Genomic DNA, 12,639 nt, shown 5'->3' with positions numbered 1-12,639 from the left:
CTCATAATGGATGGTTTTGGGGCGAGATAGAACTGGGATGGCAGAGAGTGGGTGTGGGAACGTCAAAGCCCTGAGCTGTCTGGGCCTGAGCAATATTAAAATCTTAACCATGGCAATTTCTAGGCAATGGATTCTAAATTATTTTTGTTTTCTTTACACTTTTTTATTTTTTATTTTTATACTCATAAAAAAATCAGTAATTTAAAAAATATTCTGAAACTTGTTATTGTTGTAGGTTATTCTTTTTTTGAGTTGATAGACTCAACTAAAATTAAAATTTATTTTAATGTTGTTTTTTAGTATTGAGTCAGATTTGGTCAAAATCAGACACCTTTTAAATTTATTATATAATAAACTATAAGAAACATTGATAAACGGACAGCAAGACAAATACCAAATACCATATATTTGCATTAACACTAATATCCCACTTTATTATATTGACCAGGTGGACCTAAAATATAGACACATAGAAGCAGCCAGAAAATAATGCTGTAATCATGTGCTTAAGAGTGGTATAGATTGTGTGTACAATGCAGCAGAAAAATAAAAAGGTATGAGTTGGGGGAGAGAGTCTTACAGATTAAGCAAGAGAGTGTAGTGTATGTAGGCTGGGCACAGTGGCTCACGCCTGGAATCCCAGCACTTTGGGAGGCCAAGGCAGGAGGATTGCTTGAGCCCAGGAGTTTGAGACCATCCTGGGCAACATAGTGAGACCCCAGTTCTACACAAAATAAAAATTAAAAATCCAGGTACGGTGGCATGCACCTGTAGTCCCAGCTACTCTGGAGGCTGAGGTGGGAAGATCGCTTGAGTCCAGAAGTTGAGGCTGCAGTGAGCCACGGTCATACCACTGCACTCCAACCTGGGTGATAGAACAAGACCCTGTCTCTAAAAAAAAATTAAATTAAATTTTAAAAAAGCAGAGTATAGTGTATGGGTGTGGATTCTTGACTTGGACACCTGGATTGCTGAATCAATTTATTGGCCCTTATATTATTAGCCATATACCTTGGGCAAGTTAGTTAACCTCTTCATGTTTTGCTTCCTCACCTATAAAATGGGAAGCAGGGAGTAAGTACTTCAGAGGGCTACTGTGAGGATTAAATGAGCTAGTATAAACACGCTTCTAATGTCTTAGAAGAGAAGCCTGGTGTTATAATAATAAAGTTAATCATTACTGTGTCTTAAAGTAGACCATGCCAAAAGTTGGGATTTGGACAAGTAAGAAGGAATGGGGAGGACGTTCCAGAAGAATAACCAACATGAGCAAAGGCACAGAAGCGGGAATGAGCTCATGGCAGTGGTGTTGGTGGAGCAGCTCAACTTGAGGAAAAGTTTTGTTGAGGAGTGGTAGGTGAGTTGGCTTAGTGAAATGTGGCTAGTTGTCAAAAGGCCTGAAAAACTCTGGGAAGGATTTGATATGATCTATAGAGACAAGAGATGACATGATGATGATGAAAACAGTGTTTGGGGGGATTAGATCTGGCAGTGGTATGTTGGTGCCTCTTTAAGGGACCTTTCCAAAGCTATCTAGAAATATTTAAATTCCTCATTAGGTATTGGCAAAGAAAATGGCCATACCACCTAAGGCAAAGAAAGTAAGATATTAGATAAATCAAACCTACCTCAAGTAGTCTCTTCATTGTACCAAGGCATCATTTCCAAAACTTTGATTTAAATCATTTTGGCTACAGGGTGCCCGCACTCGCCACCTAGATTTACTCAGATATTCATTGCTATTGCATCCAAATACTTAGAGTGGTAGATTTTGATATCACAGATGTCCTTTTGTTGCTGAAATTTTGAGAGGCAGTGAGCTGAGAAAAAAATCATGCTGAACTAAACAAAGACCCCAAACTGGCAGTCTGCATGCAATCTAGGTTGGCATGTTCATGCATGAGCAGGTATTAGACAGAACCCTGGCCTCTTGGACAACTCCAATGACCAGATAGTAGTTGGTTACTTACTTCTGTTTATGAAGGCTCAGGCAGGAATGACAAATTGACTTACTTCAGCCAAATATATGTCCAAGACTGCCCCCCTCATCTCTTGGTGCCTGTGATGATTAATTTTATGTGTCATCTTGGCTAAGCCATGGTGCCCAGTTGCTTAGTCAAATGCTAGTCTATATGTTGCTGTGAAAGTATTTTGTAGATGTAATTATCATTTGCTATCAGTTAACTTGAAGTAAAGCTGATTATCTCCCATGATGTAGGTTGGCTTCATTCAACAGTTGAGGGCCTTAAGAGCAAAAAACTGAGGTTTCCCAGAAAAGACGGAATTCTGCCTCAAGACTGTAACGTAGAAATCCTGCCTGGGTTTCCAGACTGCTGGCCTGCCCTACACATTTCAAACTTGCCAGCCCCCACAATCATGTGCTGCTTCCCCTGAGTCTAAGCTTTTCATCCAACCAGGCTTAATGATTTTAGCAACCTACTCCTTCTGACCCCTAGATCATATCCTTCCTCCTCCACAGATTCCAGCTCCAAACCTGTCAACCTCATGAAGAGACTTGTGTTTTTCCCATATTACTCTTGACTCACAGCCCACAACAATGTACTTCTTAATCATTGTTTGTTGCAAAAACATCCACTGTCAATTGCATCGCAGTTGAATATCTTCTCTTTGCTGTTAGATTTTAACTCTGTTTCTAACTATGTGAGACCAGAGGTCCAGTGCAGTATCATCTAGGAGTGCTTAGGAATATAGACCGAGCAAAAGATGGCATGATTGTTCTGGGGCTAAGAACAAGGCTTCGCTGAAATGCTACCAAACAGGAAGATTTTATAAGCTGGAACTATTCAGTTGCCTTCCATGAATTAATAGAACAGTGGTTACTTTAAAATGCAAGCTGAGAGAGAAAAGAAGGTAAGAAAGAAAAGCAAAAATCATGCTTACTCACAGCACTGTTCACTTCCCTCTTTGTTGTGGTGACAGGTCTTTTTGTTGTGTCTGAAAAAGAAAAATTCCAGAAATGGAATAAGATTAATGAGAAAACTGTTTGGCTTATAGATTAAAATATGGCAGGACAAAAAGTAAATCTAAATAAATCCACATAGCGAAGCCCAAATGTTCACTGTGGCCTGGGACTTCAGGATGGTAATGCATAAAGCAAAATCTGGCCCCTAGGCAAAGAGTGTGAACAAAGAAGACTCACACTTTCCATTCCTCTGTCTACTCCTGGCCCTCAGGCACTTAAAGGCTGAGGGACTAATTTGGGTATTCAATCCAGGAAACGTCTGGCTGCAGAATTAGCTCTCCCTTTTCTGCTTTAGTCTTGACTGCCACTTCTGCCTGCCTTCCCTGGTCCAGGTCAGAAGGTCTGATCAATTAATTTGCACTAAGGTATAAGTGACTGATACTGGCTCAAAGTAACTCAAGTTCTTGGTTCAGAAGCACAAGTTCACATAATGGGATGCTGCTCACCAGTAAGTTTCCTTGGTTTCACATCTTTCTTTTAATTTTTTTTATATCAATAGGTTTAGGGGTACAAGTGGTTTTTGGTTATGTGGATGAATTGTATACTGGTGAAGTCTGAGATTTTAGTGCACTCGTCACCCAAGTACTGTACATTGAACTCAATATGCAGCTTTTTTATTCCTCACTGCCACTCCCTACTCTCTCCTTCTGAGTCTCCCATGCCCATTATACCACTCTGTATGCCTTTGCATACCCATAGCTTAGCTCCCACTTACAAATGAGAATATATGGTATTTGGTTTTCCTTTCCTGAGTTACTTCACTTGGAATAATGACCTCCAGCTCTATCCAAGTTGTTGCAAAACACATTATCTCATTCTTTTTCATGGCTGAGTAATATTCCAGGGTGTATATATACCACATTTTCTTTATCCACTTATTCGTCAATGGGATCTTAGGTTGGTTTCATATCTTTGCAATCTTGAATAGGTTTTCACTTTTTTCTTAACCTCTGATTTCACATATTCCCTCCCACTCTGATTCTCTTTTAAGATTTAATGCCCAACTCCCGCCATTGCCTGGGTTCCTGAAATCAGTCCATTCCTAATTCTGCTTTTGCCCTTATATACCAGGTTTTTAGTAATTCCCTCATGACTATCATGAGCTTGGCCTGGAATTTGGAGGTCTCTATTCAGCACTGTAGTCTCTTTCATGAGGGTTTGCATTTGAAAGGAGCCCAATGGTTAACCCATAGGAGTTGCTCTTGAATGTTGGCTTCAGTGGGTACCTCGATAATGCCTGAGGTTAGTGCTGCCATTCTCTGTGGGCCACAGGTAACCATAAACCAGCATATTTGGTTTTAAACCCCTGTAAAATTCTGGCTCAATCTTCTAGGGCTGTGCCACTCAGAGTCTGCTTCATGGGCTGGTGCTGGTAGGTGAACTGTTACCAGCCTATGATGATAACTGTTCCTTCACAAGAGAGTTTAAGAAACACTGTTCTGAAGATCTGAAGACCTGTTCTAAAGATCTAGATTCTGTAGCTGGTGACTCCTACTGGATTCTAACTTGACTTTGCCATTGGCTCAGCAAGTCAATGTATAAGTCACTCAATTATGTTGGATTGAAGCTTACTTTTTCCTTCCATTGCTCAAAGATAATAATATTGATTGAACCAATTTGTATTAAGAACTTTTGCAACAAATAGGCCACAAGTTTTGGAGTCAAACAGACCTGTATTCAAATCCCAGCTGTATGACTTTGGGAAGTCATATAACTTTTCTGAGCCTCACTTTCTTAACTCCAGCATAAAGACACTTCTCCTTGCCACAAGCAATTTTTGTGAAATTAAATGAGAAGTTTGTAAAGGGTCTAGCACAGTGGTTTTCAGTAGAACTTTCTGCAATGATGGAAATGTTGTATATCTGTACTGTCCAATACAGGAGCAATTATCTGTACGTGGCTATTGAGCACTTACAGTGTGTGAATACTTAAGATGTGACTGATGAATTGAATTTTTATTTAACTTGAAAAGAGCCACAGATGGCTATTATATTGGACAGAGCAGATCTAGCATACTCAACCTGCATATAGTAGGTTCAATGTTTAAAATTTCACTGAACATTTATTATATGCCAGGTAATTTTTTAGACACTGGGCATATATTGGTGAATCAGAGAAACACAGTTACTGTACTCTTGAAACATAAAGACTAGCAGATGAAGCAGAATTTAACATTATTTTGCAACAGAAGTTGCCAGCTTCTTCTCTAGAGTCCAGCAGGTCACCCTGGAGCCCTGAACTGTTGAATTGTTCCTCTTAGGGGAAAATGGTAAGCAGGACCTTTTATGGACCAATAATGGCTGCCCTCCTAATACACTTTAGTACACAGAGCTAGTCACTGAGGTATAGGTGGGTAAATCTGTTCAGGAGCTAAGGAGCCATCTGGAAGGAAAGGGACTAAGACTGCTGCCTCTTTACTTAACTTTGCAATGGACTAAGAAGTTCAGGATACCAATGGCCCTAAGAGGAACTGAAGAGAAGGAAGTTAGGACTGGTGTCCCAGGCTCAACATGAGGGCCTAGAAGGGAAGAGGCTGGCTGTGTGCAGCTGTGGCTAAGGCAGGGATCCCCTCCTACCTCATCAACCCATAGGGGTCCTGCTTTGGGACCAATGACAGAGCATGTATTGGGGAACCATAAGAACTGTAATCTTGTAGCACTGGGGTCTGTGTGGGGATCGGAACCAGGAAGGTTACCTTTGCACAGTGGATGGAGACATCTGGAAGGACGAGATTCTGCATGGCAGCAGTAGACAGCAACTGCTCAAAACCAGGGCCCTCTGGAGGACTAACCTAGCTGCCTAGCACTGGCCCTGTGGGCTAAGTAAGCTTTCTGGCAGTTTGTGGGAGGTGGAGAAGTACATGCTATAAGAGGAAGACATTGAACTTCTTGCTAAGATGGGCATGGGGGTACTTGAGGAATTAATTGGAAAATTAAAAGGGATGCAATTTAATTGGTAGCCCAAGCTATTAAAACAGAGCCTAGGTATGCGATTGTGTGCTGAGTATACTGAAAGAAGAAGTAGGTGCTATGGAAACATATAATAAGGGGATTTAATGTAATGGGTGTGGTGCGTGGGGGTAGAATTAGGAAAGACTTGATGAAGTATAAGCTTAGCTGAGATTGAAAAGATGACTCCAACTCAGGTGGACAACAAGAAGAAAGTATTTTAGGAAGAGACAATATTGTATGAGAAAACTCGGAATTGAAAGACTTCCATGCCTCTGAGGACTAGAAAATCCTGTATGGTTAGAGCTTAGACAATGAAGGTGATGGTGATGCAGTTAAAGCTGGAGACATGAGTCAAACCATCCTGGGCTTGTTGGAACTTCATCCAGTGAGCAATAAGAAGCCATGGAGAAGGTCTGAACAGAGGACATGTGGTAGATTTATGATTTTTAAAAGCCTATTATAGCAAAAAGTGAGAACAGACCAAGTTGGAGGTAGCAGGAGTGAATACAGGGAAACCAGTTAGGAAGATTCCTCTGTAGTCCAAGTTGAACCACACTAGCGGCAGTGAAGTTCGGCCAATAAGCTGTAAAATGTTCCTTCTCTTGCTGCTTCCCCTTTTACAGACAGAAAGACCATCTCAAAGAAGATAGGCAATTTGTACAAGGTCAGAAAGCCAATAAATGGCAGCACCAGGTCCCAGCCTAGCCCTCTGACCCTGGTTTAAAGCTCTGTCTACATCACCAGCAGTTCTCAACCCTTTTCCATGGCACACAAGTTTGTGTGCATGGCAGACATATGTAAGAAAGCAGATCTGAATGCAAGTGAGTTAGAGACAAGGGTTATATAGGCAACCATGATTTCTCTCTGGTTCATTAAAAATATAAAAGAAATTGTTTGCACATTTATTCACTTAATTCTTATTTGCAAGAAAGGCCTCCTAATCACAGTTAGAACTTGAGCTTTACCTCCCAGCTCGGAGCTACTGATATCCTCACTCACTCTTAAGACTGGGGTGAAGGATGAGGAGAGGATTTATTTCCACTCTATCTTTGAGTGTGATTCCATTCCATTCTCCCAAAGACAGCTGGAATGGAACACTCAGCTGCTCATTTCTGAAGTTATTAAGGAGTCCTCAGGCCCCAGGCCTTGAACCCTAGTATAAGACTGTTTTCAAGAGCGATGGGTGTGGGAGGTAAAAGAAGAATGGCAGAAGATAAGACAACTGAGGTGCGTCTGACACAACTCTCTGAAGTGGTTCTATTTAAAAGTCGAAGTTCTGTTGGACATACCTCCTCCTTTGCCATGAAGCTCTCTTCCCTCCCACATTTATTTTTCTTTCTTTCTTCTTCTCCATCTCCTGTTTTCTCTTTCTCCCTCACTCCCCTCGCCATCTTCTTCCCTCCCTCTGTCTTTTTCTTTTGGCAACAAGTCCTTGCATTCTACAGTTAGAAATATTGTGGTCAGCACCCAAGTGAATGCATACACACATAGGGCAATGGACAAATAAAACATGACAATATTTTATGGCAGATGAAAATATAGAAGTTATGAGTATAAATGTAAGATAACAACCACTTAAAATTCCCCTAGTCCTCAGATAGTGCTGCTGCAAACTCCTGCTGAATTATTTCCACATGTCATTTCCTTTTCTATAGATGAGGCCACGTATAGATCTTTGGAGAAGTTTGTTGAGTGCAGACAAGGGAGCCATTTAGGAAAGCACCAGCTAGGCCTGCATACATCCTGGGGGTTTTGTGGGCAGGCTCCACCCAGGAAACCAAAGACAGACACATGAACAATGAAGCAATGAAATCAGGGCTCTGTCCCAGCTGGTACAACAGAACAGGAGAATACAACAGGCTAAGGAGAAACTCGAAGGGAGCTGCTGAAAGACGTTAATGCACCATCAACCAGCTGTTTCCTTATCCCCAAATGGCCTCACAAACCTTTCTCCTTTCCTTACCCAACCGTGGGGTTGAGATTCCTGGGAGAGGGGGTGGGTTTAACCCAGCTCATATCCAGACTGGGGAAAAGAGGGGTGAAAATGGAAGGAATCCTCAGAAAGGATCCTGGCAACCTCCCACCAGCAAAATCTGAGCACGTAGCTATCTGCATTGCCAAAATAACATCGCTGTCATGAGGCTGATGAAAGCTTTTGGCTCAAAGAATAAGATAAACTCTTTCAGACATAAGAACAAAACATTCCCTTTAAAAAACTCAGTGGAAGAAGTTCAGCTCACTGACGACGAGAGCCATTTTCTTCTGGGGAAAAACAATCATCAAGACAAGCTCAGAGTGGTTCATAAGCTCTGAGTGGGTTTAGCATGAAACCAGGAAGCCGTAGGCCTATAGTGCAAAGCAGTGGCTCATGCTGCAGACACCCAGTCCATTTGGTTACCATGAATAAAACTCACTTACCTTTTGAAGAATACAGCTTTTGACAGAGTTGTTTTCTTAGGGCTATCACTGTGGCTATGAAAATGAAAGCAATGATGCAGGAGGGGATGAAAATGTGAAGCAGCCAAGTTGGACGGGTCCTGGGTTCCATCTGACCTGGGTGAAGGAAAAGCACCAGAATCCTGTTACATGGCAGCTAAGAGGTAGACCAACAGGCTGGCCACATGAGTGGGTGACAGTCAACACGGCTAGCTCTATGGAGCATTTACTCCATGCCAGGCCCTATTCTAAGTGCTCTGCACCTATCAGCTCATCCACTCCTCACAACCACTCTGTGAAGTTGGCTCTGCTATGATCCCCATTTCACTGGTGAAGAAAGTGAGGCACAGAGAGACTAGGAAGCTTTCCCTAAGTTACACAGTAAGTGACCCAGCTAAGATACAGTCTGGTTCCAGATTCTGTGCTTTTTACCACTCTCTCATATTATTTTTTTCCATCCATCTATCAATCCATCCATCTATCATCTAATCATCTTTCTTTCTTTTTTCTCTTTTTCCTCCCTATCCCCCTTCTCCTCCTCATCCTCTCTCTCTTCCCAGTGGCAAAGTCTCTCAGCCCAAAAATGTCTTTCCCCCACTGACAAGTACTCACAGTACTTAGAATCTATCCTTGTTAAATTTCAAGGATTAACAGGATCCTTTTGGAAAAAATAGAATATCCTAGGTAGTGTTAATATACTAAAGCCAGCCACTCATGCCTTAATGTGAATTATTACAATTGGCCCTTTGCCTTGTTTCAGTTTTTCAACGTCCTGGCACTGAGGAAAGGGTGAGTTTAGTAGAGGGGTGGATCAGAAGAATAATTCTGGAGGCTGGGGAAAGCCTTGTAAAGTCCTCTGGTGTGTGCAGATTAGAACAAGGGCTCCAGACTGACAAAAGGCAGGGCTGGAGGAGTGTTCACCTACAGGGAGATGAAAGGGTACCCAAGTTAATTTGTGCCCTATTCAAAAGCTTAAATTTTGCCTCTGGAGTCATTCACATGGAATAAACATGACAGGCTGGTACAGGAAAAACTGGACAAAACTGCTCAGGAGGAAGGGCTCAGTCCTCCCAACTTCCCAGCCCTCAAACCCCACTACCTCCAGCACGGTGCTATCTGAGAACCACGGATTGCTTTAGTGGAGAAGAGATTAGACATTATTTAGTCTGAGCCCCTCATTTTAGAGTTGAAGAAGTAAGTCTCAGAGTTGCTAAATAATCTATCTGAGGTCATCACTGCTAAGTAAAAGTCAGTGCCAGGATTGCAAACCCAGATCTATCTGACCCAAAGCTCAGCCCCCACAGATATTTGTCTCCATCCAAAAGAGTGTGATTAACATTAAGGAAGAAAAGATAAGGAGCCTTGCTCATCCAAACACTGGATGACCCATAGTGATTATAATCTGCTTCTTAATTTCTAGGAAGTGCTTAGTAAGCACTTTGTGAGTCAAGGAGAACTGGGCCTCTCACTGTCCCCACAACAAGAGAGGTCCCTACCTCAGTGTCTTTATGCAAACCCTTGTCCTGTGCAGGTTCCCTCATAGTCTCTTCCACATACAGACGCCCTACTCATCGCTGAAGACTCCAAAGTTGAACATCCAGTAGGAAATCAGTCTGCTTAGACTGTTTGGAGGGCAAAGGCCTTATCTAAACTACCTCTGAGTCCTCTCTAGATAGAGCCAAGCAACAGCTACCTGAAAAGTGTCAATATGGAATTGTTGCACTGAATTGACTGTCTCTTTTCTAGTCCACCTAGCCTGATCCTCCTAGTCATTTGTTATCTTGTGGTATACTGCTGGTTAATCCATTCTTTCTTTCAACTTTAGTATTAAGGAATTAGCTGGACACATGGCTTCTCAGAGACTATGTTTCCAAGCCTCCCCTGTAGTTAAGTGGGCCCAGCCACGTGATCTAAGTTCAGGCTAAGAGAGTGAGTTTTCAATGTCTTGGCCTTAAAACATTGAATGTGTCTTCCACCACTCATTTACTTTCTGAAGGTTGAAACATGGGTTTGGCACTGACTGAGCTTTGACAATTTTATAGGGACAACATCCTGGAGAATGGCAGAGCAACAGATGAAAAGAATCTGGATCACTGAATGACTCTGTGGAACATAGCTACTTAGCTGCTCTCAACCACCTGAGTGTTACATGGAAAGAAATATACTTCTGTCTTGCTTCTCACTGTATTTTGAGGTGTCTTCATTATGGTAGCTTAGCCTGTATCCTACTACATATTCCTCTAAGTTGTTTTAAAATTCTTGCCTACTCTTTTGTCGTTTATTTTATTTTATTTTTATTTATTTATTTATTTGAGAAGGAGTTTCACTCTTGTTGCCCAGGCTGTAGTGCAGTGGCATGATCTTGGCTCACTGCAACCTCCACCTCCTGGGTTCAAGTGATTCTCCTGCCTCAGCCTCTTGAGTAGCTGGGATTACAGGCACCTGCCACCACTTCTGGCTAATTTTTTGTATTTTTAGTAGAGACCGGGTTTCACCATGTTAGCCAGGCTGATTTTGAACTCCTGGCCTCAAGCAATCCACCCATCTCAGCCTCCCAAAGTGCTAGGATTACAGGCATGAGCCACTGCGCCTGGCCAATAATGGCATACTCTTAGCAATGATATAATGATGCAATGGCAAAAAATATTTGCCTTATCCTTGCCACAACTTCATGAACTCACAAGTAAGTCATGCAACTTGCTAGAGATACCATATTTTTTTACTGTTTGCACACTTTCTGAGTACTAAGCACTTTACAAGCACGTTTCATTTAATCCTCATGATAACCCTATAAGCTATCTACCACTACTCACCTTCATGCTACACATGAGAGACTGAGTGCTAGAGTGGCTAAGTAGGATATTTAGGTTCTCAAAGCTAAAAGAGAGAGAGTTTGAAATTTAAGCCTGTCTGACATCAGAGCCCATGCTCTCAACCACTGCCTGGAATCACCTCTAGGTCTCCTAGGAAGGATTCTCTTTTCTGCCAGCCCTACAAGGGTCCTTTTATATTTATTTTTTGTGCTGTAGTCCCATTCCATTTCCTAATGAAAATACAACAACTGGCTGAGCAGAAGAAACCCTATTTCAAAAGGAAAATGATCTGTTGCTCCCTAACTTGTGCTTGAAATTTGGAATGTTCAGTCATCCATTCTAGAGTCACTGGAGTACCCTCCACCCACCATACTCTTCATTTCTGTGTTCGTTTTATACATTGACTTCCGGAGAAGTTTGTGGGTCACAGCAGTCCACAGCTCAATTTATGAGAATGAGTAGAAAGGGAACAGTCATAAGACAACTTAAAAATGCCCTTGAGAAATAGAAGCAAGGAACTCAGAGGCGGATGTGTGACTTTGGTTATTTTGTTGCTGGTATTTGTGCCACAAGCTAGAATATCATTTGGCTGCTCTGATCTGGCTGTCCACACAGTCTGGTAGCTGGTTTGATGGGACTGCAATTATCTAAGATGGAGTCTCCAACCCAATCAACCCAACATTTGTTGAGCACTTATTATGAACACAGGACTCTGTTTTTGCCTTAGTGTGGAATAAAGACGACTTGTGTGAACAATGAAAATACATGGAAAATAAAATAGCAATTAAAAAGGCAAGCATAGTTACAAGGCAAACAAATGGTCCAGGTAATAGGTCTCAAAATGTGGGATGAGGGAAAGACCCCCTTGTGCCCTGGAGCGACTGAGCTGCCCCAGAGAGAGGGTGGGCTTGGAGCTAGTAGAGAGAGAAATAATGATATTTATGTGGAAAAACCTGAGCAAAGAAGGCATGGAGGTAGAAAAGGTGCAGCCAAGTTCAGAGAGCATGTGCTGAGGAAGGGATGGTTAATGAAGCAGAGGATCCATGTCAGTGAACAGTAGGACAAATACAAAGCTGGGAAGGATGGGTAAAACCAGGTTGAGAATTTCTCGCTGCACAAAGATTTCTCCGTCTCCCTGATGGCTGTATTTACGAGTGATACCCTAGGAGAGCCTGAGCTCTGATGAAAACCCCACAGGTCTCTCCCATGGTTGTTGACTATTTAGTCAGCCATGTTGGCTCCCATGGAGAAAGTGGGGTGGCTATTTTACTCCACTGTTAACTTCTCACAGCGTAAAGGCTTCCAGAGCCGTGGTCAGTCTGCCCTTTCACATCTCTACCATGCAGAATAGAACACTGACATAATCAGTGGTGTAAAGTTATTTCTCAATTCATCTTATACAGGCCCCTATTTCCCTGGAGAGGTTCTTATATAAGAAGCTTCTTTCTAGGAAACT

The 12,639-nt window shown here is 42.1% G+C and overlaps 2 protein-coding genes across 5 annotated transcripts in view; one reads left to right on the top strand and one right to left on the bottom strand.

Moving 5' to 3' along the window:
- PLGRKT (plasminogen receptor with a C-terminal lysine) overlaps window positions 1-12,639 on the top strand; it is a 258,459-nt gene that overhangs the window by 69,794 nt on the left and 176,026 nt on the right. The window lies entirely within an intron of this gene.
- Window positions 1-12,639, bottom strand: part of PDCD1LG2 (programmed cell death 1 ligand 2) — a 63,133-nt gene that overhangs the window by 5,188 nt on the left and 45,306 nt on the right. The window contains exons 5-6 of one of the 4 annotated variants that reach the window (XM_003273827.4): window positions 8,353-8,487; window positions 2,906-2,955 (exon numbers count right to left, since the gene is read on the bottom strand). In XM_003273827.4, coding sequence (XP_003273875.1) covers window positions 2,906-2,955; window positions 8,353-8,487 — 185 coding nt within the window. Of the gene's footprint in view, window positions 1-2,683; window positions 2,956-8,352; window positions 8,488-12,639 lie in introns of those variants that run through there. The other 3 variants (XM_012500743.2, XM_012500744.2, XM_030810081.1) reach the window with 3 other exon arrangements.

The sequence above is a fragment of the Nomascus leucogenys genome, chromosome 1a (genome assembly GCF_006542625.1).
Source record: "Nomascus leucogenys isolate Asia chromosome 1a, Asia_NLE_v1, whole genome shotgun sequence".
Taxonomy (NCBI): Eukaryota; Metazoa; Chordata; class Mammalia; order Primates; family Hylobatidae; genus Nomascus; species Nomascus leucogenys.
This window is presented reverse-complemented; position numbering and strand designations above follow the sequence as displayed.